Consider the following 27,716-nt stretch of genomic DNA (forward strand, 5'->3'; position numbering starts at 1 on the left):
AAGAGAAACTTGAATCCCATAAAGGCAGGTAAGTCCCATTTCAGGGACACTGACTAAAATACATCCCTTATTTTCTGTTGAATATATGAAAAAAAAGGTGATGCTCCAGAACAAGGGGCAGATTTCAGATTAAGGAGGCTCTAGTAGGAGGCCATCAGAACCTGAACAGGAAAGCAAAAAGTAGAGAGCGTCTGCACAGAAACAGGACATTAATAGTAAAAAGAATTTCATGAGGTGTGCTCCACTGATACTCTCAAGAGGAAGTCAAATGATGTTTCTCTTGGAGCCAAATGCACTGGATTCGGAATGAAAACCCAAGTTCCAAAGGAATGTTTATATTTTGATGATCCAGTATCATTAGAGTTGCTCTGAGGAAGTTTTGAGCTCCATGATTTTAACATAAATGCATTTTTAAGATGAGAATATTGGGGAGGGGTACGATATGTAAAGAATATGTATACCCTCAGTAAGAATAGTTTGGGGAAATTTTGGATGAATTCCCATTCTCTGTGGAGATAGTCAAGTGATCCAACAAAGACAATATCCTTCAGCTCACTGAGTGTGAAGTTACTGGCTCGCAGAGGCATCACAAAGTTCCGCAGTCCAATCAGCGCAGAGGTAGCATCTCCAAAAACACAGACTACAATGTGCTCACGCATGTCATTGGATTGCCCCTTGCGTCGCTTCTAAACAGGACAAAACAGAACTATATGAAGAAATGAAACATTATTTTAGAAAAATAGTTAAAGGAAAAGGGGGCGGTTCTCATGTTGGGAAAGGGATCCTTGATATAATGTCATATGTGCTGCTTTCAGATTTTGGTGGGCCCTTCAATATTATGCTTGCTCACTTCTGTCACAGCGACACCTACCCATTCATTGTGACTGCAATTAATCCAGAATGCGGCAGCTAGACTGGTGACTGGGAGTGGCCGCCAAGACCATATAACACCGGTCCTGAAAGATCTTCATTGGCTCCCAGTACGTTTCTGAGCACAATTCAAAGTGTTGGTGCTGACCTTTAAAGCCCTAAATACCCTCGGTCCTGTATACCCGAAGGAGCGTCTCCACCCCCATCGTTCAGCCCAGACACTGAGGTCCAGCGCCGAGGGCCTTCTGGCAGTTCCCTCACTCTGAGAAGTGAGGTTACAGGGAACCAGGCAGAGGGCCTTCTTCATAGTGGCGCCTGCCCTGTGGAACGCCCCCCCCCAGCAGATGTCAAGGCAATAAGCAACTACTTTACTTTTAAAAGACAACTGAAGGCGGCCCTGTTTAGTGAAGTTTTTAATGTCTGACACTGTATTGTTTTTAATATTTGGTTGGAAGTCGCCCAGAGTGGCTGGGGAAACCCAGCCAGATGGGCAGGGTATAAATTATAAATAATTATATATTATATTATTATATTATTTACCTTCTCCCCTTGGACTCAGTTCATACCATTATCGAGAGGGAGAGGAGCAAAGGGAGTGACTATCAAGAGTCTTTGGTTCCTTCTCCTTCCACCTAGTCCTACCAGTTTTCTTGGAAAGGGCAGGCAAAAGGATAGTGACAGCAAGGGAAAGCAACAGAGGTCAGGTCAAAGACTGGTGGTTGAAACAAACTGAGAAGGGAGGATACCAATTTAATTTCCCTGCCCAAATCTGAAATTCAGAATGTATCACACTATCTCAAAATGTATTTTTTCGCTTATGGAGGGGAACCTCCTCCCCCTCCCAAGATCAGAATTTCAAGTGTGATATTCTAGGATTTCAACTTCTGTGGTTTGGAAGGTGGATTTCAGTTTAAATTACACACAAATGTTGGCACTTCTCTTCTTTAAAAGACCAGTGATTCATAGGAAATCAAATTCATTCAACTGATCAGACACCCATAAGCAATTATCTGGGCAATGTACATTTAAAAAACCAACAACGAAGAAACAAAAACCTATTCAAAATCAGTGTTATGATAAAACAAGTTAAGAAGCAGCAAATAAGGCAATTTTGAAATCAAAATAAATCACTTTAATGCAGAGATCAAGAAATTAAAACATTGAAGTACCAATTTGAACAGAAAGCTGAAATAATTAAAATATCACAGAGCTAAATAGCCATATGTTGCCTTTTAAAAACTAAATGTTAACATTTTAAAAGTCCTGTGGGCAGTGTGTGTGTGTGTGTGTGTGTGTGTGTGTGTGTCTGTCCTTGGTACTGAAAAGCCATTAAAGTAGGCAACAGTTAAGCCTCTCTGGGAAGGACATTTCACAACTGAGGGGCCACTGCTGGAAAGGCCCTTTCTGTTGTTGCCATTTTCTGTATCTTAGTGGCTGGATATTCTAGAAGAAAGACATCACTTGATGATCTGAAGGCTTGGACAGGCAGTCTTTCAGATACAGGCAGAGCAATCCTATCAAAAGCTGACCAAATTTATGTCAGTTGAAATTAAACTGGAATAATTTACACCTATTCCAGACATTGTTCAGGTGCTGGGCAACTGCCATGTGAACTGGCCTGAGTCTGGCACCCTTTTTGCTGGCATGGCGTCCACCAGATTGCCAGGTCATGTGATTGAACTGAAAGAGGCTGTGAACAGGTGTCAGTCTTTCCTTGTCCCATCACACCCTTCCATACCACTTTCTGGAGACTTACACGAGCATATGTTCTGCCAGCTGAGCCCTGGCTAAACTGGGATGAGAGTTACACTGGCTCAACTGGGACAGTTGGATATCTGCCTATTCTAAATTCACTCATTGTGGTGGATCTTGGGTTTGTGTGGGACTTTTAGGTCCCATACCAAGAAGAACTTCAACGATGGGGGTGGCACTTTGTGTCTGGTGCAGAAATATATGTTATGCCTATCACTGGTCTAGCACACACACGCACTTTCACAATTCCTCCCCTTTTTTCAGTGACAGCTCCGACCTGGTGGAATGCTCTGTCCCACAAGACTAGGGCCCTGCGGGACTTGATCTCCTTCCACAGGGCCTGTAAGACAGAGCTATTCCACCTGGCCTTCAATTTGTATTAGCCTGATCCTCTATTCCATTTCCCCCTTCCTTTTCTATGAAGAAACCCTTTCTGGGACCCCACATTTAAATTCTTCCCTGGTCTCCTTTCTGGCCCTAGTAGGACCAACTTGGCCACTTAGCCCTGGTGATCATTTGATGTCTATGACTGGGTTGTTATTTTTCTTTCCCCAAAATGACTCCTGAATTTTTGAATTTTATTGATATTGATGCTGCATTTTATGTTGTATGTTATGCTGTTTCATGCTAGCAGGCTTCAGGGTACCTTGTGCTTTTCAAAGGGCATTGCCACTGGGATGTTGATGGTATTCAGTTAAGTGAAGTTTTTAATGTCTGACGCTGTATTGTTTTTAATATTCGGTTGGAATATTTTAATCAATGTCTTATATTTGCTATTCGCCACCCTGAGCCCAGTTTTTAAACCAGGAAGGGTGGGGTATTAATAATAATAATAATAATAATAATAATAATAATAATAATAATAATAGGAATTTTCAGTGAGAGATGTCCAGCAACATTTCTCAACAGCCCACGAAGCATGCCAATGAGAATAATGTTATGTCATGCAACTCAGCAGTATTCCTGGGGCAGGTTGCTCCAAAAGGAAGGACGCTATGACATGAGATAGTGTCATTTCTATGGGGCATTCATTCCACGAACAACAACAAACTACTTAGGGAAGCCAAACTGCCACCTCTTATGGTAACAAGGCTTTTTGGGGTAGGTGGGATGCATAGGTCTGATTCAACCTGTGGAATCAGTGCAACCGGAAATCAGCACAGGACGCCTTGTGACTGGCAGCTGCCACTGGGCAAAACTCTTAGGTGAATGAGCATTCAGCCATGGCCATGTTCTTCACTGGTCATGAATGTATTCTGGAGATTAAGGACTTCACTGACACTAAGATCAATGAGTTTCACACTTAACTGAATACCATCAACATCCCAGTGGCAATGCCCTTTGAAAAGCACAAGGTACCCTGAAGCCTGCTAGCATATTTAAGCAATTCATAGGCTAACCAACAAAAATTGGTGTTCCTGCTTTGAGATCTGATGTACTTCTTGATTTCAGTGCATTACTGCATCATACAACACAGCTCATTTTGGGATGTTTTCTGTGTATCAACTGATGGAATCTTTCCATGATTGGTATACATAGTATATGCTAGGGATGTGCATCAGATCTGTGGAAATCTAGCTGGTGAGAGTCTTTTCTTTCTTTCTTTCTTTCTTTCTTTCTTTCTTTCTTTCTTTCTTTCTTTCTTTCTTAAAAAAACAACAACCACGGAGGTTCTTTTTTTAAAAGGTAAAATGCTCTGCTTTAACAAAAAGGAACCAGAACTCTTCTAAACTCTACTGCTACCTCTTGGAGGTCTGCAAGGCCTATATTGAAGGCCACAAGCAACACCAGAAGGGAAAGGTCAGTGCGAAGTAGCAAAGTTTTTATTTTTTAAAAAAACAAAATATGCTGTACATGCAAGGCTACACACCACTTGGCTATCTCTTGGTTATATTATGGTAGAAAGTGAATTACTTTTGCTTCTTGCACAAACACACCCACACACAAACAACATGTTAGTCTGCAATTTGGCAGGCTTCATTCACTTTGGAGGGGTTCCTGTCCCTGTAAATTTCATCCACTTTGGCCAAAAGGGTAAAAGGTTATAGCTTTTTTTATATTCTCTGTCATAGTGAATGGGGGCACATTCATTTTATATGGAGCAGCTCAGAACCCAAAATACAGATCTCAGTGGAGAGAGCACTGGGTGACTCAGAAACAGATTGGTGTTTTTTTAAAAATAAAAATGCACAGATACAGATACAAGCCAAATCACGGAGACTATGCAAACCCCAAGTATATGTGCACATTCCCAGTCAAGAGCTGCTGAACTATTACATTCATAAAACACTGTCTTCACAATGGTTTTTTTCTTTTCTTCAGAGGGCAATAAAAGACTCATGTCATGGGAACTTTGCTGATGAGTGATTAGAATCATAGCCAAATTAAATGATCATCTTAACTAATTGGATTAGTCTAAATTGAATAATGAAACCTCAAGCTGTATTTAGTGGAACGTGCCTTAAATCCAATTATTAGTCTGTCAAGTGGTGCTAAACAATGGAAATGATCCATTCTATAGACCTTTTAATAGGAACTATTGAACAACAACCTAGCCAGACTAGGATATGAGGAGATGGTGAGGGGAAAGGCAGTTGGCGTCCGGGGGAGGGGAAGAGAAGCACACATTGTAAGTGTGGTAGAAATCATTTGAACAGACAGTTTCTGACCTGAACTAAGGATTCCTCTTCTTTTTTTAATTTATTTTTTATTAAAAGATTTTCATGAATAACAAAGGTACCTATAACGTCTCTGTTTTCAATTCATAGACTCGTTTCTACATGTCAGCTACATTCGGTGTGAGACATTGTTATCATAGGCATTGTGAGGTTGGGGTGGGGGGAAAAGATGTGGGGGGAGAGGAGGGACACAGAAGAAGGGCTAAGGATGCTTCTAAAAAACAAAAAAAAAATCCCACTTTAGTTCATTTCCAAAATTGACTAGTTTTGTTTCTGAAATGAAACCAGTGATTTAGGAATTCTCACATGTTCTTCTTTAAATTTCAAAATTTGTACAGAGTACTGTGCATGGGTAGTTTGATGGTGCTTCCACTTCCTTCCTGATCCCTCCCCTTTATTGGATGTCCTCTGTGTTAACAACAGGCATTTGTGCCTTGAGAAAACTGGTTGTACTCAAGATTACCTTTTGTGTTGTATTTCATTAATCTGGAGAAGACTGAAGTATTACCCAAAGCAACACATAAAACAAATCTTCATATACCTCCCATCTCCAGTGGGCCCATGAATATGTGTTAGGAACTGATGCTATCTTTGCAGACATTGCAACATGCTTGGGAAGATGTGCAACTTAGTACAGGGGTACCTTGGTTTACAACCATAATCCATTCAGGAGGTCCGGTTGTAAACCTAAAGCACGCTTTCGCCAATGAGGCCTCCCCCCCAAAATTGGTTGTAATATAGAAAAAATGGGTTGTAATCCAAAAAAAAAGGGACACACACTTCCAGGTTTGACATGGTTGTAATCCAAAGCAGTTGTAATCCAAAGCAGTTGTAAACCAAAGTACCACTGTGCTTGATGATATGACTGCATGGTCTTTCCAATTTCTCTGAGTTTTTTAAATGATAACTATTGTCATGCTGCTGGATTCTGACTGTCAGTTGGTTAAAAAAATTCTCTTGTTTTTAAAATCATGGAGAAGAAATGAATAGGCAGGCACCTTTGCTATGTTGTTTCCAGTACCTGCTAAGCCAGGCATGTAATTTTAACATGCAATCTTATTTTTATTGTGCTTTTAAAAAAACTGACCTTAATTACATTTTGCTAAATTTTAGGTCAGCTTATTGAAGGTTTGATTTTCTCAGTATTCTTTAATAAATATTTTATATTCTTTTATGTAAACCTCTTAGATGTTTTTGGTGATTAAGCGGAATACAAATCCTGATAGTTAATAAATAAATAGGTAGATCCAGCCCAGTGTGCTGAATGATACCTGACAGCTAGGTGTAAGTGCTATTTTAATTTCCAACAATACCCAAGATGTAAAGTCGTTTAGGAGCATTGTTGGAAATTTAAATGTTGGCTTAATCTAGCTCAGCGGTTCTCAACCTGTGGGTCCCCAGATGTTGTTGGACTACAACTCCCATCATCCCTGAGCTCTGGCCTTGCTAGCTAGGGGTGATGGGAGTTGTAGTTCAACAACATCCGGGGACCCACAGGTTGAGAAAGGCTGATCTAGCTCCCCAGCTAGATATTGGAGAAGGGGCCTGGCTCAGTGGTAGAACACCTGCTTTGCATGCAAAAGGTTCAATCCTTTGCATTTCCAGATAGGGTTGGAAGAGAGCATTTTTTAAAAAAATGCTGGAGAGCCACTGCAAATCAGTGTAGACAACACTGAGCTACATGGACCAATGATCTGATGTGGTAATAAGGTAGCTTCCCCTGTTCCTATGCACTCAGAGTATGGCTGAGGGTGCTACCAATGCTTATTGCTGCCTGCCCGCCAGAGTCCAACAAGTCCAACAATGAGGAGGTGTTTTCCCCAGGCAACCCCATCACACTTGGGGCTCAACATGGTGCCTTAGGAACTGCATTAATAACTCTTATTTGGCAAGCAAAGCTTTTCCCCAACATGAGGCTGCCTCCAGCTTCCCTTTCCAAATCTGTGCATGCCATGCAGGTGTTACTGGCACAGGCAGCTGGCTAGAAACAAGTTAATAAGCTAACACCCACCCTACATATCGTGCACCTACCAAGAGGGCCTTGTCAAAAGGAACAGCTTTACACCAATGGAACATTCCTGAAGAGTCTAGAGTGGTTTTTTCGTGTTCATCATCCAAGATTTCTGAAGGTCTGGATGAATAAAAAGGGACAAAATAACAGATGATGTAATAATATTAGCAATAGCAACATCAGCAACATGGCACCATCTACTGTATGTACATGACACTGTGCAAAGAATGTGAAGGCTCCGTTCTTTCCACCCAAAGGGCTTACTATCTGGAAATGGGCAAAAGGGGAGAAAGAGGGAGGAGAAGGTAAAGGAGGAAGGGCTCAACAGGATCCTACTGGCACAATGGGGCTTTCCCCTTTCTCCCCATGTGTTGCCCTGGGCATGCCTCCCCCAAATCTGCTGGAGAACCCCAGAACAGCATCTAGAGAAAGGAAAGCAGGATAATTTCATCTAGAAATGTTTGCTGCAAGAACCATCAGAAGAGCATGTTGTTGCATCCCTCCAACAATTATGGTTAAAGTGTTGACATGCTGTCTGACAGACACGGTGTTGCTTGTCTGTGGTCCCTGATTTATTTTTGAGCCTTCCACTCATCCAAGAAAGCAGCTGCAGGTTTCAAAATGACCAAAAACATGTACACATTATGTGCATATCGGTGTTTACTTTTGCAAGTAGGCAGCAGGGTGCAAGGCAATGGGTCCAGCAAATCATATTGATGCCACTAAGGGTGATGCTCTAGGAAAGAAATGTGATCTGGCTAACATCACATTGACCTCATCCATAAGGACTTCTCCAGAAAAGCAGCTTCATTGATAAATGGGATAATCACAACTCAGAGCTGTTCTAGGGAAATAACATGTTGGATTGTATCTTGTATTTTCCTCCATCTTACTCGCTTCCTTGGAAAACAGATGTAGTGGCTGAACTGGTAAAAAAGGTAAAAGGGTAAAGGACCCCTGGACGGATTAAGTCCAGTCAAAGGTGACTATGGGGTGTGGCGCTCATATCGCTTTCAGGCTGAGGGAGCCAGTGTTTGTCCACAGACAGCTTTCCGGGTCATGTGGGCAGCAGGACTAAACCGCTTCTGGCAGAACGGGACACCATGACGAGTTGCAGAAAGCATGGAAACATTCCGACCACAGTGGTACCTATTTAGAAACTTGCACTGGTGTGCTTTCAAACTGCTAGGTTGGCAGAAGCTGGGACAAAGCAATGGGAGCTCACCCCATCATGTAAATTCGAACCGCTGACCCAAAGATCAGCAAGCCCAAGAGGCTCAGTGGTTTAGACTGGATCCCATTCCAGTATCTCAGTGTTTGACCAAGCTATTGCATGACAAACCAGCATAAGTACAGACTGGTCCAACTATCTTAGTAGCAGCAGCTCTCCAGGGTCTGAGTTCCCCACTAAGTTCTGCTATCTGAGAACCTTCAGAAATAAACCAATGGGATGCCAATTGCTTGGGTGAAACAAAAGGCTTCTCTTTGCTTTGTCAATGAAGTGGCAAACAGGGTGTTGTGCAAAACAAGGGAAATTTTTTCTATACTTCAAATGTCATGCAGGAGAGGGACTGAACATGTGGCAAGCGCCACTTGGGTGGAGTGGCTGAAGCAAATATGAGGCAGAACTGGGAGAAATAATGCCCCTCCAGTAATATTTAGTAATGGACCACTGCCCAAAAGGGCACTGTTTCAATCCCAATCACCTCCAGTTTAAAAGGATCAGGTAGCAGTAGGGATACAGGAGGCATTTAGTTCAGTTCACACTGCAAGGCAAACCTATCTACTTTGCACTTTCTGATGAAATATGGGAACCAAAATGTAGCTTATCTGTTGAAATTTGCAGCTCTCTATATTTCATGATGGAATTTTCTAATCAATTAATGTGTACTGAAATACAGTCCCTAACACCTTGGATCCCTAACACCTTGTGAGTCAAACATTTTGGCTCCTGAACACCGCAAACCCGGAAGTGAGTGCTCTGGTTTGCAAACGTTCTTTGGAACCCAAATGTCTGACGCGGCTTCCAATTGGCTGCAGGAAACTCCACTGTACATATATTTGGAAATCAGAAGCTGCACTTTGGTTTCCAGACGTTTTGGAAGTCGAATGGACTTCCGGAACAGATTCTGTTCGACTTCCAAGATACCACTGTATATATATTATGGGAAAGTGAGCATCAAAATGAATATATCTGTGAAAATAGCATGCAAAAAAATGCATTATGATGGGGGAAACTAAGCGCAAAAAGTGTGTATTGGACAAAACAGCATACCAAAATTTGCACATTACGGGGAATGCACTCTGAAATGTTGATGAATTTTCATGAGGGCTCTTTTAAAAAAATAAATGGGTTGAAACTGATGTGGATATGTGGATAACAGAATTTACAATGGGAAATACAAGAAACTGGGAGAAACTGTAATTGACGGATTTGTCCATCCTTTGGTAGCAGGTTCCTTGAAACCCCTCTGCCAAAGAACTTGAGAACTGCTTTCAGTCCAAGAAGAAAGTGCTGGGCTAGATGGACAAATATCATGACCTAATATTTCCTAAGAGCTATAATTCAAGCATTCAAAAGAACAAACAAAGGGCTTAAACCTGGAAGGAGAAATGGGCCCATGCATGTCAGCCACGCCCCAAATATTCCCGAGCGTGTCCGCTGCACCTTTCCCAGAAGGTCTGATGGGAGTGTGTAAACACATTTGGCTAAACACACTTACAAGTTTCCTTGTGGTCAAGAACCCTGGTTTCCTGATCACAGGAAGGAGTGTAAGCACTTACAAGACCCATTCAGACCTTTCTACTCAAAGTACAAATATTGGAGGGGGGGTTAAACCAGTACACTCAGCACATGTGCCCCCTCTCCCCAGTTTCAGTCCAAATGTGTTTATTTGAAAGCCTGAATGGGGTTATGGTTGCAATCCTATCCATGTTTAGCTGAAAGTAAACATTTCAGGTAATCATTTCATTTATCATTGTGAAGCTCCGTTCTAAATAAATATGCATAGGGCTGAGGCTGCATGTTTCATTTCTAGAAGAGGGCATGCAGATACACAGAGTGCCTTGTTGCCTTAAATGATTTCCAGGGTTTACAAATGCCCTTTCATCGTGAAACCAGCTCAGAGTTATACAAGCTGAGCCCTTAACGGCACCAGAAATTAATGACAGCTCTTTGCCAAATACCCTTCCAGCCATTAATGAATAGCTGGTGCTAGAATGTGTGTCTGGGTTCAAGTTTACAAAGCAAAAAGCAAAACACAGTAGAGGGGCATGTTCTTTGTCATTTCAAATAAGCTTCTTTAAAGGGAAACACATACAAAGCTGCCTTATGTTGAGTCAGACCATTGTTTACACTGATGGGTAGCAGCTCTCCAGGGTTTCAGGCAAGGGACATCCTAGACCTATCTGGAGGTGTGGAGGATTGAAACTGGGAATTTCTACACACAAAGCAGGTGCCCTACAACTGAACGATGGCCCTTGTCCATCGCTCAGTAGTAGATTGTATTGTACCCATAGCTGACAGGATGCTCAGATGGCCACTCCAAATTTCCCAACTCATTTTCAGCTTGAGAAACGTGAGGGCTGCTGCCAACCAGAACAGGAAATGCGAGGCTAGGTGAACAGTCTGCATGTAGAGCAGAGACTCTACAACTGAGCTACAGCCCTTCCCTGAATATCAGATACTAGTGGATAATATGGGAGAATATGTTAGCAGTGTATCTCAGCCCTTCCATGCCAAGAATAGACATTTCTGTCCATTAGTCATATGGCACCTCCCCAGCATTTGAAACCTCCTCCCTCCTGCCTGGATGATGGATCGGTCAGGTGGTGATTAAATTGTGTTTTGGCAAGAGGGAAGATATCTTGTTGCAAGCTCTTTTAACTCAGCCCAGCTCAGCAAATCAATCAGTGCACACTTTTCCATCATCATAAAACCATGATCTATGTACACAAGCTGTCACAGATGATATCTCCCTTCACTCAAAATGTTATAGGAAGCATCTATGCCCCGAAGGAAACACCTGTCAGAGCCCTGGGTAGGGAAATAAAAAGGCAAGACTGCTTGAAGCACACTTCATCAAAAAGGCATCCTTCTCCAGATATCATTGCGGGGGGCGGGGAGGGGGAGAATGCTCATCTATCTCTCTGTGTCTTAACTAATGTTCCCTTCTGCCATATTCTCAGCAAATGATGTGAGATTTTCAGGAATCTACTTTTCTTGGGAGAGCAGTGAATCATTCTGGTGATTCCCCAGTATCTGCACTGAGGATCTCCAGGAAAATGAAGCAGGAAGAAGGTAGGCTTAGCAGAATACAGGGCACAAGGGGATAACTGATGGCCTGGTCTTCCAAGGAAATTTCACAAGCCTGGATCTGGTTTTGTTAAAGCCTAAGATTGTCTTTGAAATCTAGCTCTTAAAATAGGAAGCTGGGAAACTGCCTTCTACCAAGCAGTGCCAGCTCCAGGTTTAAGGGGTCCTTGGGCAAGGCGTGACCATTCACTTTCTTCCTCTCTTGGGACAAAATCCACACAGTTGCCCACAAAGTTATGGCAAAGCTAGTGCAGGAGACTCCTCCATTTCCCTGACTCTTGACTAGGGATTGGCAAATCTGTTGATTTCAGTTTTTCTTATTTTCTCATTATTCTGCTCCTAAGATCAGTTTTTTTTTTGTAGTTTCCCATCAGTTTGTGATTCCCATCCCCCTAAAAAAAAATCCTGTCAGAATTTTAACATGCATTTCTCCTTAAACTGATAGTTTTTCCAGACATTTTCACTAATTTACTCTCTTTCTGCTTGTTATTTTCAAGAATGGATCCATTTTTAGGCACCTCCTCTGGATTTTTATTTACATTAGCTATTTGGAGAACCACATTGCAAAATTCAGAGAAGTGCGAAATTCAAAAGATGGTTATGTTTCAGTTCACATACTGTTTCACTGTGTGAAACATTAGCTTTACATTAAAATACTGAATTTATTGCTCATCCCTGCTCTTAACACTGCTCAGAAGGAGCAAGTGAAAAGGCAGAAACATCAAGGAGCAGCAGCACCGGCAAGCCCAGCTGCACCTCTGGACAGGAATAGCCAAATTTTCGTTGTGTATGTTCTGATAAACTCTAGGTTATACTACTGTCTTATATGTGAGGCTGTTTCTGAAGATGGTTCAGAAACTTCAGCTTGTGCAGAATTCAGCAGCCTGCTTGCTCACCAGGGCAAGATGATTTGAGCATATAATGCCAATGGTGGCCCAACTTCACAGGCTGCCAAATAGTTTCTGAGCCAAATTCAAAGTGCTGGGTTTGACCAGCTCAGGACAGGACCACAATACCTCAAGGACACTAGGCAAAAACTTTCAGGCCTTTGACCTTTAACAATCTGTTTCCTTTCAGAAGCGGGTGAGAAGTTTTTAATGTAGTTCTCTTTCCTCTTGGTTTCAATGTGTCTATGTGGGGATTCTTGTATGTTTGTTTGGTTGTTATTCGCTTTGGATTGCCGTGGGCAAGATAAAGTGACTGGCAAATTGAACAAATAATAAAATAAATAGAAATAACGGAACAACAGAGATCTATAAACATTACTGCATGTTGTACAGAGGATGGTGAACTTTGGGGAGGAGCAGTAGGGTGAAAAACCATCACAAAACCCTCTCTTCTACAATGATGAATGGTTCAGAGGGCCCACTCCTTGTTTGCATTTGGTGGCTCTCTGATGCCCTGTTATTTATCATAAACTTTTGCTTACAGGAGGTCAGGGTTGAATATTACCATCTCTCCTTATTCTATCTATACAAGGATACTGTAGGACAGGTTAGGCTGAGGAAGACTAACTGTTCCACCAATGAACTTCACAACAAAACAGGAGTTTGAACATGGGTATCCCAGTTCTGCCCAACATATATGTTATATGGGCTCTCAATCCCACCTCATCACTACTTTTCAGAACAGCATGTAGGGGAAGTGAATGTGTGGAAATCCTCTTTACCTAAGGCTAAAGAAGTTTCCCTTGTCACTTCAGTACTAGGGTTTGTTTGTGGTTTTTTAAAAAATCCATTGCCTTTGCTGCCGCTTCTCACCATTGCCACAAATTAATGCCACTTGATTTAGAACAACTCAGCAAAGTGTTTTGCTACCCACTGTGCGAAACTTAATAAATTAGCACATATATAAAGGCGCTGTTTGTAATTGAAAAAGGATAATTATTTAGAGCATTCCAACCCCTAATCAGCAAAAAGCCTCTGTGGACAGGTAAAATCAATCACAAAACCAGCTGCAATAATCTACTAGTGATTATAACCACCAAATCAACACTGCCTCTTTGTAGCAAGACTGAATCCTAGTGAAGACCATATGCTTCTATCTGCCTTGGGTGAGCTACAGCAACAGCCCCTTAAGCTTATCATGACTTCCTTTCTCTTTCACACTAAAGACAACCAAGACATTCCCTCTTGCAGTGTTCGTGATGACATGGGAGCTCAAAGGAAGGGATTGATATCAGTAGTCTTGGGGCTATTCTCTACCGTTTATTGGTGGGTTGCGTACCTTCCTTCCTTCTGGATGTTGCAGAATTTCAACCCCATCAGCCCCAACAACTGGAGCCAGGAGCAGCTCACCAGAGCCATGGAGCCACGACAAAGCTCTCTTGCCAGCAGTGTCGCTACCACATACTGGGAGAGGTATGACAAAACAAGTTTGGGGCTGCAAGGGTGCACTTGCAGAACCAATCTAACACTCCTACCAGAACCACCACAGGGCTCCAACCTCCATTACCTTGTCTCCCTCCCTTCTGTTATGTGGCAGCGATGCCACAGATGGGAAGCTCTTGCTGCCCCTCTGACCCACCAGGGAATCCGCTCTTATCTGGTTGGCTATAGGTTCCCCATCCCTGATTTGCAAAAACTAGGTGCAGGTTGTGTATTATTTTTATAGGGGCAAAGACTGTGACACTGTGATGTAGCACAGAAACTATGCAAGCTAATTGGGATTAATACTGAAAAGGAGGAAAAGAAAGAGAGAGAGAGAGGGTGGAGTTGGTAGAAAATTTCTGTTGCTCTAATAAGAGATGAGAAGGGTGCAAGGGATGTGGCAGACTGTGCAATAAACACTATGGGCCTGAATCCATCCTGGCTTGAGTCTTGCAAGACCTGCTCCCTGCCTTGCTGCTCTTTCTCCACCCGGCCTTGACTGACTCCAGCTACAAAATTGAGGCTGCTGAAAAGACTCTTGGGCCAAAGCATTGTTTAGGGGTGTTTCTTGTGTGGGGAAGAGTGTTGCTGTTTTTGACATTATTTCTATAATTATTTTAGTTTGATTTGGTTGTGTACTTTCTATGTTTTATTTATTGTTGATGATTACTTTTGTTATGAGTGTAATTATGTATTTTATTCATGCTGTAAGCTGCTTTGAGCATGATTTTAACTATGGGAAGGTGGAATACAAATAAAATTATGTATGTATTATGTATGTAATTGGAATACAAATGATAGCCAGGGACAATGTGAGTGGGTGGGGAGCCTGGGCACAAGAAGAAAAGGCAGACAATGAAGAGGGAAGCAGCAATGTTGCAGTGTGGATATTTATGGGGCTGACATACATCTGGAATTTCCTGGGCATATCCAGAATACAGCAGTTGGAAACAGTGTCCGGCAAAAAAATCGCTGAAATGTCCGGATTTTCACTTTTTAAAATATGGCAACACTAATAGGGCTACCGTGCATCTAGATTTTCCCAGACATTACCAGGATTTCAAAGGCAGAATTGAGGTCCAAGAGGAATTACCAAAAGGCGGCGCTTTGTCCTGGATTTTAGGGAAGTCAAATTGTGGGGTTTTTGGCGGGTTTGTAAAGAAAAGCTCAACAACTTTGGCGGCTTCCTTAAAAAAGCTCGATGACTTCTGGGGTTGTCTTCGTTTTTACTTTTTGAAATATGGCAACCCTAAACCCTAGATATTTACCTATTTCAGAAAGGAGAGAGGGTGACATCAAGTCATCTCTACTGACAGCATGTCATTTATGAGACATTTCTGACAGCTTCTCTATGTATTTGCACGGCTAGTTAGTAGGTTAATTTAATTAAAAATTTGCTTGTCAACAGGGTGGTGGATAGTGCTCATTACAGGGGTTGGGTGGTTGGGGGGGCAGCTTGGAGAAGCTGTTCTCAGTGGAACCTCCCCCTCCCCCTGTCCTCTCCCTCCTCAGATTTGTTGCAGTTCCCTATTCACTGGCCTCTTCCTCTAGGCTCAGATGGCTCCAGTTCAGAGAGAACGAGAAGGAGAGAGAGAGAGATCCATGTCCACACTTTTCTTCCCAGGCATTGGACAAGCAGACGTGTGGTTGAGCCCAGAGATTGAGAGATAAATAGAGAGGGTGGGGGGAACAAGGGGAACTCATTTATCTTACTGATTTTGCCCCTGGAGAGGTCAAATGACAAAGGAGGGAGGAATGGGGCTCCCGGCACTTGTGGTAGAGTCCCTATTGAAAGGTGCCCAACTATGTCAGTCACATATGTGAGCACCTGAATGCGACAGCAGCCTTTTACCTTTTACCACTTTTCATTGAACTATTAATGTAATAAGGAGGCTAAAGCCCCTTTCTACATGTGGGAGGATAAGACTCTGTGCTTTAAAAGAGGAATAAAATTGAGAGTTGTGCAATTGTCCAGACTAAACTGCTAATCTTGAACTAAAGGGTTCAAAATTTGGTCCTACCTAAAGGCTTTATGTTTTGTTCTCCCAATCTAAATCGAGAATGCAGCCAGCTGCAATCCTTGGAGCCTGGATCTCCTTATTAATCCCCTTCATACCTGTTTAACTCGAGTTCCCAGTCCAGCAATTAAATAAGGATCATTATGATGTGATTTATGGTATATGTGTAAATGTTAGAAATTAGTGTGGGTAATTAAAATATAAAGTGTGCACTGCCAGGAGGTTGAGCCATTCTCCATGTCCTTAGCACAGAATAAGGAGCTGGCCAGATTATAAATAGACAGGTTTGCACAGGTTCACAGGGCAAAACCAATTAGCCAACTCATCTTTATGCACTTGGAGGAGGCAGGGTGGGTTCAGATAACCAGTTTATCCACAGCACGTGATTACTTGTTGGAGAGATCCTACCTAGATATTTAGTTGTTGAGCTCCCCTATATTGCTATATATGGGCTTTGAAGTTACATGTGAGCCTCTTGCATGCCCTACATCACATCACATTCCTTTCCCCACCCCATTGCTTTGTTTTCTAAACTTCTCATTGTATGCTAAGGCAGAACATAGAAATAGAAGGTGTTCCCATGTACATATATAACCCTACAGGCTGAAAGTCATGGAAATCCATACAATTGTCGGAATCAACATGCAATGGATTCTGTGGTCTTAATTTGGGGGGGCGGGGCAGGGGTGTTAAACCACGTTTGCCAAATCCATGGTATAATCCAGAGGCCATCAGTGCAACTTTCAACATAATTTGAACAGGCTTTGGGTTGTATCAAATGCTAGTCTTACTTAGGGTACACCCAGCGAAGTTAAGGGACATGACTATTTAAGGTCCATAAATTCCAGTGTGTCTGCTCTAAGCAGAACTTAGTTGGACACAACCATCCTTTGAAACCAGCACTTCTCTGAATTTTGCAGTGCCGTACGCTAGCCATATAATGTGTACAAAAATGCATTTACCTTGGGTGAAGTGTGCAGGTATCATCCAGGATAACATTAAAAAGGCATTATAAATGCATTAAACATTAAAATGCATTATAAGATTGCTTTGTAAAAATGTGTTTATTAGGCAAAAGTGCACATAAAACCATGTGCCTATTAGGAGAAATGTTGATAAACGCAGGGACTTTAAAAAAAATAAATCCAAACTGATGTTGAAATGTGGATGACTGAATTTAAGATTGGGAGGGGGGGGGGACAAGAACCTGAGAGAAACCAAAATTGACAGATTTTGCCCATTCCTAGTGGCTGCAGAGAGACATATAAATGGCAGAAGAAGCAGAGGTTAAGAGGAAGGAGTCCTGCGGCTCTTTCTGACTGAAGCAAAGCAAGGCAAGGCAAGGCAAACAACAGCAATGGAAAAAGGCTAAGCAAAAAAGCACAGCTAACTGAGCTAAGGCTAAGTCTACTGCATGGCTGAAGGAGCCTGAGGCTTGTGCTACTCCTCTCCTTACACAAAACAAATTATGGAAGAAGGGGCACCATTAGCACCCTTCCTACATGCATCAGAGAAAAGAGCCAGTGGCACATTTGATCATATCGGCTGCACTACAAATGGCAGTCATGATTTGGCAGACAGATTCCGTCCCAGAAAGAAAGAGGGGTGGGGAAGTGGCAAACCCCAGTTTCTGATGTGCCAGGTGTTGCCTTCTGGCCTGTTTTGCTTGCAATGAAGATTTTCCTCCAGCAAAAAAAGCAGGCAGCTTGGATTTCCCAAGAAGCTCTGCTGTGGAGGAAAAGCCAGGTGAGGTCAGAAGTTAAAACCACCCTGTCCCAGCTGACGGGGGGGGGGGAGAGGCGGAGGGGAAGCTTTCTTTAATGTAACAACACATTCACCCACCCCTGCCTGTCTCCCTTTCCTGGAGAACAGAGTTTTACACTTGTCCTTCACACAAATAACCCGAGGGTGGGAATTATTCAGAAAGCTCATGTTTGACACCCCATCTGTTCATTTCTGACAGCGATATATAATGTAAAGCTATAAAAACTTGAAAAATAATGCAACATAAAAAGGGATTGACTCGGCTCCAAGAGGCCATAAACGGTAACAAATACCACTGTGTGATTTATTTTGTGCTGTAATCTTTACAGTAAGTCATCTTTCAGACATTTCCTTGTGACAGGTTTTAATAATATTAATGCCCAGAGCAATCCAAATCATCGCCAATAGACATATTTATCAAGCTGCCAATCCAAGTAAATGAAATTCTATAAGCAATAATGTAACATGTTAAAAGGGAGCTAATAAAACAAGTCAGCGGAGAAATATTACTTCAAAGAATTCTCCCTTCTCTCTCTCTAATCCGTCCCTGAATGTTATACAGCCAAAATGCAAATCTTTCCCCCCCTTTCGTGATTTATCGCTCCAAAAATATCAGTGACCTTTCTGCAGACTCCTGCACAGCCTCTCCTACGCATTCATAAAGAGTGCAATGCATTCTCCCAGATTAAGTGAATGCAGGAGTGCGTAGTATTATTACTTTCTCTCTCTCTCCCCACCCTTCCACCGACACCCCCTGCCTTGCCTTTGGACCAGGATTTGATGGGTAGCATCAAAGGGTGAGATCTGAGGTCCTGGAAATTTATTAGAGACTGACATGCTATAACTGTACCTTGGCAACTCAACAGGTATTTATGAGCAATTATCCAGGTGTTAGATAAGTTTCAATTAAGATGGAACACAAGTGTACTTTTTCTAACCTAGGTGTGGTTTTTTCCCATTTAAAAACAAAACAGTTTGGTTTGGTTAAAAGATTTTGGGTTTTTAAAAACTCAAGATAGAAATCAGTGTGTGCGGCTGTAGCCAGCTTTGTATGATTACTATTTTATGCAGCCTCCCCCAATCTGGTGGCTTCTGGAAGTTTTGGGCTATGGCTCTCATCAGCCTTACCAGCATGGTCATAGTCCAAGACATCTGTAGGGCACCAGGTTGGCAAAAGCTGATCTTAATTAGCAAATGACCCCTCCTCTGCCCAGATTGTAAATGTAACCAAAATGAAATTTGAGACTTGATGGCTTCACCAAAAGGAGAGTAACCAAACATCTGGGGGGAAAAGGTGCCAGCACAGCGGACCCTGGAGTACCCCCCCCCGGGGGGGGGAGGAACAGTGGTTAAAAGTGTGGCACTTACTGGAACAACTTCATGGCAAGTACTGGCACCTTTTTCCTAGAAGAAAAACTTCCTATAACCAAATAAGATTTTGTCCTAGCAGTGCAAGAAACAGCTTGAAGATACACAAGGGGTAATAGTCAACTAAGTTTTACTCAACATAGACCTGTTGAAATTAATGGACCCAACTTTGTCGTGCTGGTGCGTATACTCTGAATAAGGCTTAGTTAAATGCCACCTGTGGAATTTGAGTGGAGGAATTCATCCCAGGGTTAAGTTTCCTGAAAGCCATTAAAAGATTATCCCACAACATTATAATTATCCCTGGAACAAAGAGAAAGTGTTTAATGGTTCAGAGATCAAAAACATATTAGCATTTAATGAATGCTTGTGGTGGGGGATAATTAGAGGTAGTTTGGTAGGCACTGGTAGGGGGGATGTCACATGACATGACATGATTTTGTCCATTGTATTTTCGGAAAGGATTTGTAATTATTAATTGGTGGTAATCCTTTGGGTTGTTTTTGTTTTATTGCTTTCTGATATTTTCTAGATATTACCTGTATATAAATGAATTCCTGAATTTTATTAATTCTTTAGGGTGTTTTAAAAATTGTTATAGAATGGCAATGTGATTTTTGTTGTATGTTTAGGCACTTCTATGGGCTGTAAACCGCCTTGAGTATAGTCCTGTAGAAAGTGAGGTATGGGAAATGAAATCACCCTATTACTATTTCCGCTCCTTTTTCCAAGTAGCAGCCAACGAATGGAGGTGATGGCGGAGGGTGGTGTAGAGATACACTTACACAAAGGCGTTGTTTTTTATTACATGTTATGGGTTGGAGTGGGGAAGAGAGACTCTGGCTGCAGTGCTGAAACATCTCCCAATAGCATGTCCAAAATGTAATCTCATGTGCAGGGCAATTCTATATAAATTAACTCTGAATCAAATCCTAGTGAGGTCAGTAGAGCAGGGATGGAGGAACCTGAGAATGTGCAGTTGTTGCGGAACTACAACTCCCATTATCCCTGATCATTGGTCATGCTGGTTGAGGCTAATGGGAGTCAGAATCCAAAAGAACCAGGTGGGTCACAGGTTCCCCAGCCCTACAGCCGAGCTTATGACAGCACAGGCAGAGTTAATGGTAGAAGCTTCTCTTCCAACTTATAGGAGAAGCAGAGAAAATTGTGCAGAAACAAGCAAATAATAATAATCTTTATAATTGCTGAAGATCTCAACAAGAAAGAGATGTTGTTAGTAAGCAACAGTCATTCTCACAAGATGTTAATGGAAACAAACTATAAATCATGAGATACGAAACAACTCAGGTGTTGGACATCAACTCCCATCATCTTGGACCATTGACCATGTTGGCTGGGCTGATGGGCACTGAACTCCAAGAACATCTGGCATGTGCTTGGCTGGCTACCCTTGAACAAAGATTTCTCTCATTCTATTTACATTCTTATTTCCAACTGACTCTGTCCAGTAGACTCCCTAACTCTCCCTAACTCTTTTGGAATACCGTCAAATGCAGTAACACGCAGTTTCTCACTAACATTCCAGTGGGTGAAGGCATTACACCCAGGGAAGTAATTGTGTATAGAATTGCAGCCTAAGGGAGGTTTCAAAAAGGAGAAGCTGGAAGTTGACCATATCTGGATTTAATGGAAGAGAGGTGTAGCCTTTGATGATTGCTACGGGATCATAATCAGGTTGAAATTATAACTTTTAAGATTGATGACACTGACCTAAGAGAGAAAGGCTTCTCCTGTATGCACACACCTGTACCTAACGAGTGGGGGACCTCAGGCCTGGGGGGCCAAATGCATCCCTCTAGTCCCAACTATTGGGCTCTCTGGACGTGCAACAAGACATGGTTCCGTCTCAGGCAACACTCCTCACAGCTCTTGGTCAGCACCTTTCTCAAGTGCTTCTGCATGGCAGGAATGTGTTCTTGAACTGGGATCTTGCCTGTTGCTTGCCTAGATGAAGGCTAGAGCCATGTGTGCATGTCAGAAACACTTGATTTTTGTATGTTGTTGTTTTCATCCATCTATCTTGGGAGACAACGGAAGAGTTCGCCTTCGGAGGTAAAGTCACAGCGCCTGCTGTGTCTGTAGAGACAGATATGGCAGAGACCTGTTTTGTTGCAGCTGGGGGCAGATGGTGTCCAGTTGTGCTGGGGCAGATGCTCTGCATCCCTCCCTGCATTCCTCCTTCCTCTGTTCACTGCTGTAGATAGAAGACCTGTCTGTCTGCAAGCATTGCAATCGTCTGCAAGGGATTCCCATATGACGGGGTTAAAGTCAGCCTTCATGTCACATTTGCAGACATCTTCATAACACAGAGTTGGTCTGCCAACAGTCCTAGAGCCTGAAACCTGCTTCCCATTGAGTATGTCCTTGGGGATCTTGCCATCTTCCATTCTGTGTACATGACCAAGCCAGCATAGACATTGCTGAGACAGGAGTGTGAACATGCTGGGAATGTGGCTTGGGAGAGCACATATTTGCTTGAGACTTTGTCCTGCCATGTGATGCCCAAAATCTTCCTGGTGGCATATGGAAGGCATTGAGGTGTCACTCCTGGAGTCTGTAAGTTGCCCACGACTCACTTCCCATAACGCAGCTTGCTCAACATGCAAGACTGGTAGACCTTCATCTTGGTATTGGTCATTAGCATCACGTCCTCCCGTACCCTTTTGGAGAGGCCAGCCATTGCTGTAACTGTCTTGCCAATGTGCTTGTCCAGCTCAGTGTCAATGAAAAGCTTGCTGGATATGGTGGAGCCCAGGTAGACAAAAGTGTCTACCTTCCGGATAAAAATAAGAGTAACATCTTTTGCACTTGTATGACTCTGATCCCCAGCAATCCCTGATATGTTGTCCTCTGTGGAACAGGGCCTTGGGGCTGAAAAGGCTCCCCATCCTCTCTGTTCCTTGTGGTTATCTGCTGATGTCTTTTTCTCAGAGCCCCCGATTCTGAAATTCAGAGACTAGCTATGAAAGAGGGTTCCTGTTCGGTGCCCAAACAAGCCATGGAATTATCTCTCCAGTGAAGTTCACGAGGGATCCACACTGTTGTCCTTTCAGTGCCACGCTAAGACTTCCTTGTTTTCCCCAGGCATTTTAGAATCTAATTATTTCAGTTCTTCTGGTATGGCTTGTAGATTCAGCTCCTATATTTCCTGTTTGTCTTTTAGCTGCTGTGATTCAAGTTGTTTTATTGCATCAGTCTTTCTGTATTTCAGTTTTAAGTGAGGTTACATCACTTAGAGTAATGGGTTTTCTGTTGTATTATTTTGATTGATTTTGGACAACGCCTTGTTTTATGAGCAGGTTTCACATATATTAAATAGTAAACAAATACCTTTGCATAGCTACTGGGTCATTGAGTTTTGCTCCAGGAATTTAGCAAACTAAATAATAATAATAATAATAATAATAGTGACATTTCAGCTGAAACCCTGAAGCAAAATGAAAGGCCAAACAATTTGGGGGGAAATCTGAGGACATACAGTTTTGACCTGGAGGGACCTTTATGGGAGTTGTAGTTCAACAACCTCTCGGGAGCCAAATGTTCACCACACCAGCTCTGATTTCGTCTTTACACAATAACATAAAAAGGTAAAGGACCCCTGACAGTTAAGTCCAGTTGCGAACGACTCTAGGGTTGCAGCACTCATCTCGCTTTATAGGCCGAGGGAGCCGACGTTTGTCCGCAGACAGTTTTTCCGGGTCATGTGGCCAGCATGACTAAGCCGCTTCTGGCGAAACCAAAGCAGCGCACGGAAATGCCGTTTACCTTCCCGCCGGAGCGGTACCTATTTATCTACTTGCACTTTGATGTGCTTTTGAACTGCTAGGTTGGCAGGAGCTGGAACTGAACAACGGGAGCTCACCCCTTCGCAGGGATTCGAACTGTCGACCTTCCGATTGGCAAGCCCAGAGGCTCAGTGGTTTACACCACAGTGCCACCCACATCCTCAATTATAACATAGGAAGCTGCTTTTTACTCACTACTGTCAACATGAAGTGGCAGAGGCTTCCCAGGGTTTCAGGCAGGAATTGTTGTCCTAGTCCACCATCTACAAAATCTTGATTGTCAGCGCACATAAGCACACTATGTAAAGCTGGATGTTATCCAGTGTCCAAAAATGAGCCAGATTAAATGATACCTGTCCCTTAATTTCAGTGCTGCTGCAGTGCTTCTGGAACATCTTATTAGGTTCCTTCTTTGATTTCTTTTAGACAGAGGTTTAAACTCCCCCCCCCCGTGCCGGGTGGGTTTGATATATACTTTTGGTGCTGTTTTAGCCCATCTTTCCACTGCTGCTTTTAAACTGGTGCTGTGCTTTTCATTGATTAGTTTAATGTTCAAATCTTCTTGTGTATTTTTGTGCTGTAAGACTACAGCACTCTAGGTACTGTATGAGCAAAAGAGCAGGCACAACAGCAGTACTGCAAATACTAATACTACTGCAATTAATAGTACTGCAATTAATACTACTGCAATTTTTAGTAGTAATAGGGAAAGGAAATGCTCTTCATCACTAGTCAATCCTAGATTTAGGCTGTAATCTAAACCCATTTTGCACTGAGCTGGAATCAGGGTTTGGATAGGGCGGGTGCGTCCCTCTTCCTAGCCCTAGTCACCTCTGACAGCTTCCACCCATGGAGTGATGCTTGCACCACTCCTCCAGTATGGCGCACTGGCTTCTTCACTCCAGATCCACAGGTGGAAGTACCACTAGTGGAATCTCTGCTGATAGCAGCCCACAAAAATTCTTTGGAAGAAGCCACATGCTTTCAATGTATGGTCTAGATGTGACCACATCCTCTGAATGAACAGTGCCAGTGTGCAAATGCACCCACTGCATTCTGTCCAAAACAAAATAGCTAGCTATATATAAATATTTATTGAACTCTAGTACTAAGGAAACCAGTTCCCTATGTTTGGGACAGGCACTCACTGTACAGAACTCTGGCTATGGGATATATGATATCACAAGCCTCTTCTTCTTCAGATAAACTTGCAAGTGCTGTTTTCAGATATTTTAAAAGAGCAAGTTGCATGCCTGAACCATGGTGAGAGGGAGAGGTGCACATATAAAGAAGGCAAGTCAGTCAACAAACACTATCTTAATTAATGAATAAAGCTGCCAAGGGCATTGCAATGGTGCTGGTGGGGAGAAAACACCAGACTCATTCTGCAAAGTAAAATAAAAAATCCAGCGAATTACCTTCTAAAGCGATTGAGAGGCATTGCAGTGTACAGGCTACAGTGGTGAACTTGGACTGAAAGGACTCCATTTGAGCCACAAAGCTCACTGAGGGACCTTCAACTGCTCACCATCTCTCAACTGATCCTACTTCACAAGGTTATTGTAAAGATAAAATGTGGGGGAGGGACCATATACACAGCTTGCCACCTTAAATAAGGCTTACAGCCAGCTAAACAGCCCACAGAACTTAACCCTAAATATAGTAAATGAATATTGGCATGTTCTGTAATATATGATGCATAAAATATGGTTGCTTAGTGCTGATCTTTTGATGTTAATTGCAATGCTGTCCATATATTTCCAAACGTCTCTGCCTATGATCACAAGGACTACCAACTTGATGTTTTTCAAAAACTGAAACTATGGAGATTCTCTGGATTGTGGGGGAAATCAGAATTTAGTTAGACTTCCTTGCCCTCCACTACACACTACTATTCCCCCATTTTTCTGTTCTTTTAAAATTGCTTATTTCTATAGCAGCCTACTGACACAGATCGAAATAACACAAGGAAATCAGATCTTGTTACGTGTTGCAATCAATCTATGTTTTATTGCTGATATGTTTTTTCTGTACTTGATTTGATTTTCTTTCATGCATATAGTATACATTGTGCAATTTGTGGGTTGTTGTTTTTCTTCTTAAGATAACCGAGATCAGAGCTGGGATGAAACATAACCAGCTGAGTGGAGCACTTTATAGAATCATAGAAATGCAGAGCTGGAATGCACCCAAATAGTCATCTAGCTAAAGAATCCCTGACACATGGTCTTCCAACCTCTGTTTAGCAAAGAATTGAAAGAAACAAGATTTACCAACTATCGAAGAATGGCTGATGAAGATGATGGACTATATGGAACTTGCCGAACTGACTGGGAGACTCTGAGACCAGAGAGAAGAGACAGTGGAAGAAGACTGGAAGAAGTTTAAAGAATATTTGAAAAAATATATTAATATTATATCTTAGAATAGCTTTGGAAGTGGATATAGGCTGTAGGGTTTTGTTGTTGTTGCTGTTTAGTTGTTTAGTCATGTCCGACTCTTCGTGACCCCATGGACCAGAGCATGCCAGGCACTCCTGTCTTCCACTGCCTCCCACAGCTTGGTCAAACTTATGTTCGTAGCTTTGAGAACACTGTCCAACCATCTCGTCCTTTGTCGTTCCCTTCTCCTTGTGCCCTCAATCTTTCCCAACATCAGGGTCTTTTCCAGGGAGTCTTCTCTTCTCATTAGATGGCCAAAGTATTGGAGCCTCAGCTTCATGATCTGTCCTTCCAGTGAGCACTCAGGGCTGATTTCCTTAAGAATGGATGCGTTTGATCTTCTTGCAGTCCATGGGACTCTCAAAAGTCTCCTCAAGCACCATAATTCAAAAGCATCAATTCTTCGGTGATCAGCCTTCTTTATGGTCCAGCTCTCACTTCCATACATCACTACTGGGAAAACCATAGTTTTAACTATACGGACCTTTGTTGGCAAGGTGATGTCTCTGCTTTTTAAGATGCTGTGTAGGGTAGGGTTAGAAGTAGAATATAGTGTATTTTAAAATATTATTTGTAAGGAATAAAATGTGAAGATTTTTATGGTAAAAGTAAGTGTGATAAAAAATGGTTAAAAATTATGATATATGTAAACTGCTAAAGAGGAGCTAAAATGAAAATCAGATAGTGAGGACTTGGGGAATCTCACCTAACAATGTTTAGAAAAATACGACAAGAATTTGTTTGTATTGTTTGCTTTTCTGTTTATGTTGTTCATTTGTGTTATAAAATGAATATTTTTTTTGGAAAAAATAAAATAAAAACCTCCCGTGAAGGAGAATCCACCACCTTCCATGGGAGTCCATTCCACTGTTGAACAGCTCTGTCAGAAAGTTGTTCCTGGTGAATCTCCTTGCTTGTAACTTGAAGCCATTGGTTTGGGTCCTACCCTCTGGAGCAGCAGAAAACAAGCTTGCTCCATGTGACAGCCCTTCAGATATTTGAAGATGGCTACCATATCACCTCTCAGTCTCCTCTTTAGTAATGTTTGTATTTTGAGTTACATACCAGTGGGGGCAGGGGAGAACTGTGATCTTTTTGGTGTTTAGGGCCTCTAAAGGTCTTAATCTGGCCCTGTACGGGGCAAACCTTTGCTGCGGTAATCTCCTCCTCTGCTGTTTGATGGCAGGAGTTAGTTTCAAGGGCCGCGGGAACAATGGCTTTCCTTCAGTGCTTGCCCTCCTCTTGCGAGGGCTATAGAAAACATCTGACAGTGAAAATCCTCTCCTCTTTTAAGTTAAACAGCTGCAAAGATTTCAGCAATCTCTGTAATCCCCAAGGTGTAATCCCACAGTAAGGAAACTCGCTTCTCTTAAATACCTCCCTCTGGCATAATTGACTTTTCATGCACATTTTAATAATGATATTTCAGCAGGTTGAGAGAGTCTCTCTCTCCCCACCTTCTTCAAATTATGCTGTGGACACAGGGGGCGGAGAGAGACTGTATTGTAAACTTAATGACGAATTCCTCTCCTCCTGAACAAATTGGTAGAACGCCCTTGTGCATGTCTGTCTGTGTACACACATACATATAGGAGGGGGCATTTAAGGTGCTCCCCTCCAATATTTTACCACTTACTTAACTCATTAAAGGAAGATACTAAAACAGTGTCTAAATCAATAAATGAAAATGTCTTTTTTGCCATTCACTGGGGGAAACGAAACCCTCCTGTGAAATCAGGTAGACAGTGTGGTGTAGTGGTTAGAGTGTTGGACTAGAAGCTGGGAAACCAGGATTCAAAGCCCCACTCACTTATTAAACTCACTGGGGGACCTTAGACCAGTGACTGCCTCTCAGCCCAACCTACCTTACATCTGTGAGAATTAAATGAGGGGGCTAACATTGAGCTCCTTGCGGTATAAATGAAAGCAACCACTTGGTCATGAAGGTAGGGAAGAATAGTCTCCAATTTTTTCAGGAGTGGGTTGCTTCCTTTACTTACCTTTTGATGTGGCCAAGGGCTTTTCTTCTTCTTTATATGGCTTTATAATAACTATTTTAAAAAGTAACATCTACATCATTGTGATAAAGGTTCTCCCAGTAGCTCGCCACTGTTTTTACTTCTGGAAATGCCTTTGGATAGATATCCTGCTATAGTCCATTGTGTCCTATCCAAGGCATTTGAGGAACGGTTGCTTGTGGAAAGGGACAAAAGGTTCTTCCCACAGGAACTTAAGTGGGACCTAGTAAGACGGGTGTTTGGGAATACTGAACTACAGCTCCCATTAACCCAAGAAAGAATGGGCAATGGCCACCAGGGGTGGAG

At 42.4% G+C, this 27,716-nt stretch overlaps 1 protein-coding gene across 1 annotated transcript in view; it reads right to left on the bottom strand.

Moving 5' to 3' along the window:
• Window positions 1–27,716, bottom strand: part of KCNU1 (potassium calcium-activated channel subfamily U member 1) — an 83,897-nt gene that overhangs the window by 17,832 nt on the left and 38,349 nt on the right. Inside the window, exons 20-21 of the mRNA XM_053366841.1 lie at window positions 7,332–7,431; window positions 462–686 (exon numbers count right to left, since the gene is read on the bottom strand). Coding sequence (XP_053222816.1) covers window positions 462–686; window positions 7,332–7,431 — 325 coding nt within the window. The remainder of the gene's footprint in view (window positions 1–461; window positions 687–7,331; window positions 7,432–27,716) is intronic.

This window comes from Podarcis raffonei, chromosome 15, assembly GCF_027172205.1.
Source record: "Podarcis raffonei isolate rPodRaf1 chromosome 15, rPodRaf1.pri, whole genome shotgun sequence".
NCBI classification, from domain to species: Eukaryota; Metazoa; Chordata; class Lepidosauria; order Squamata; family Lacertidae; genus Podarcis; species Podarcis raffonei.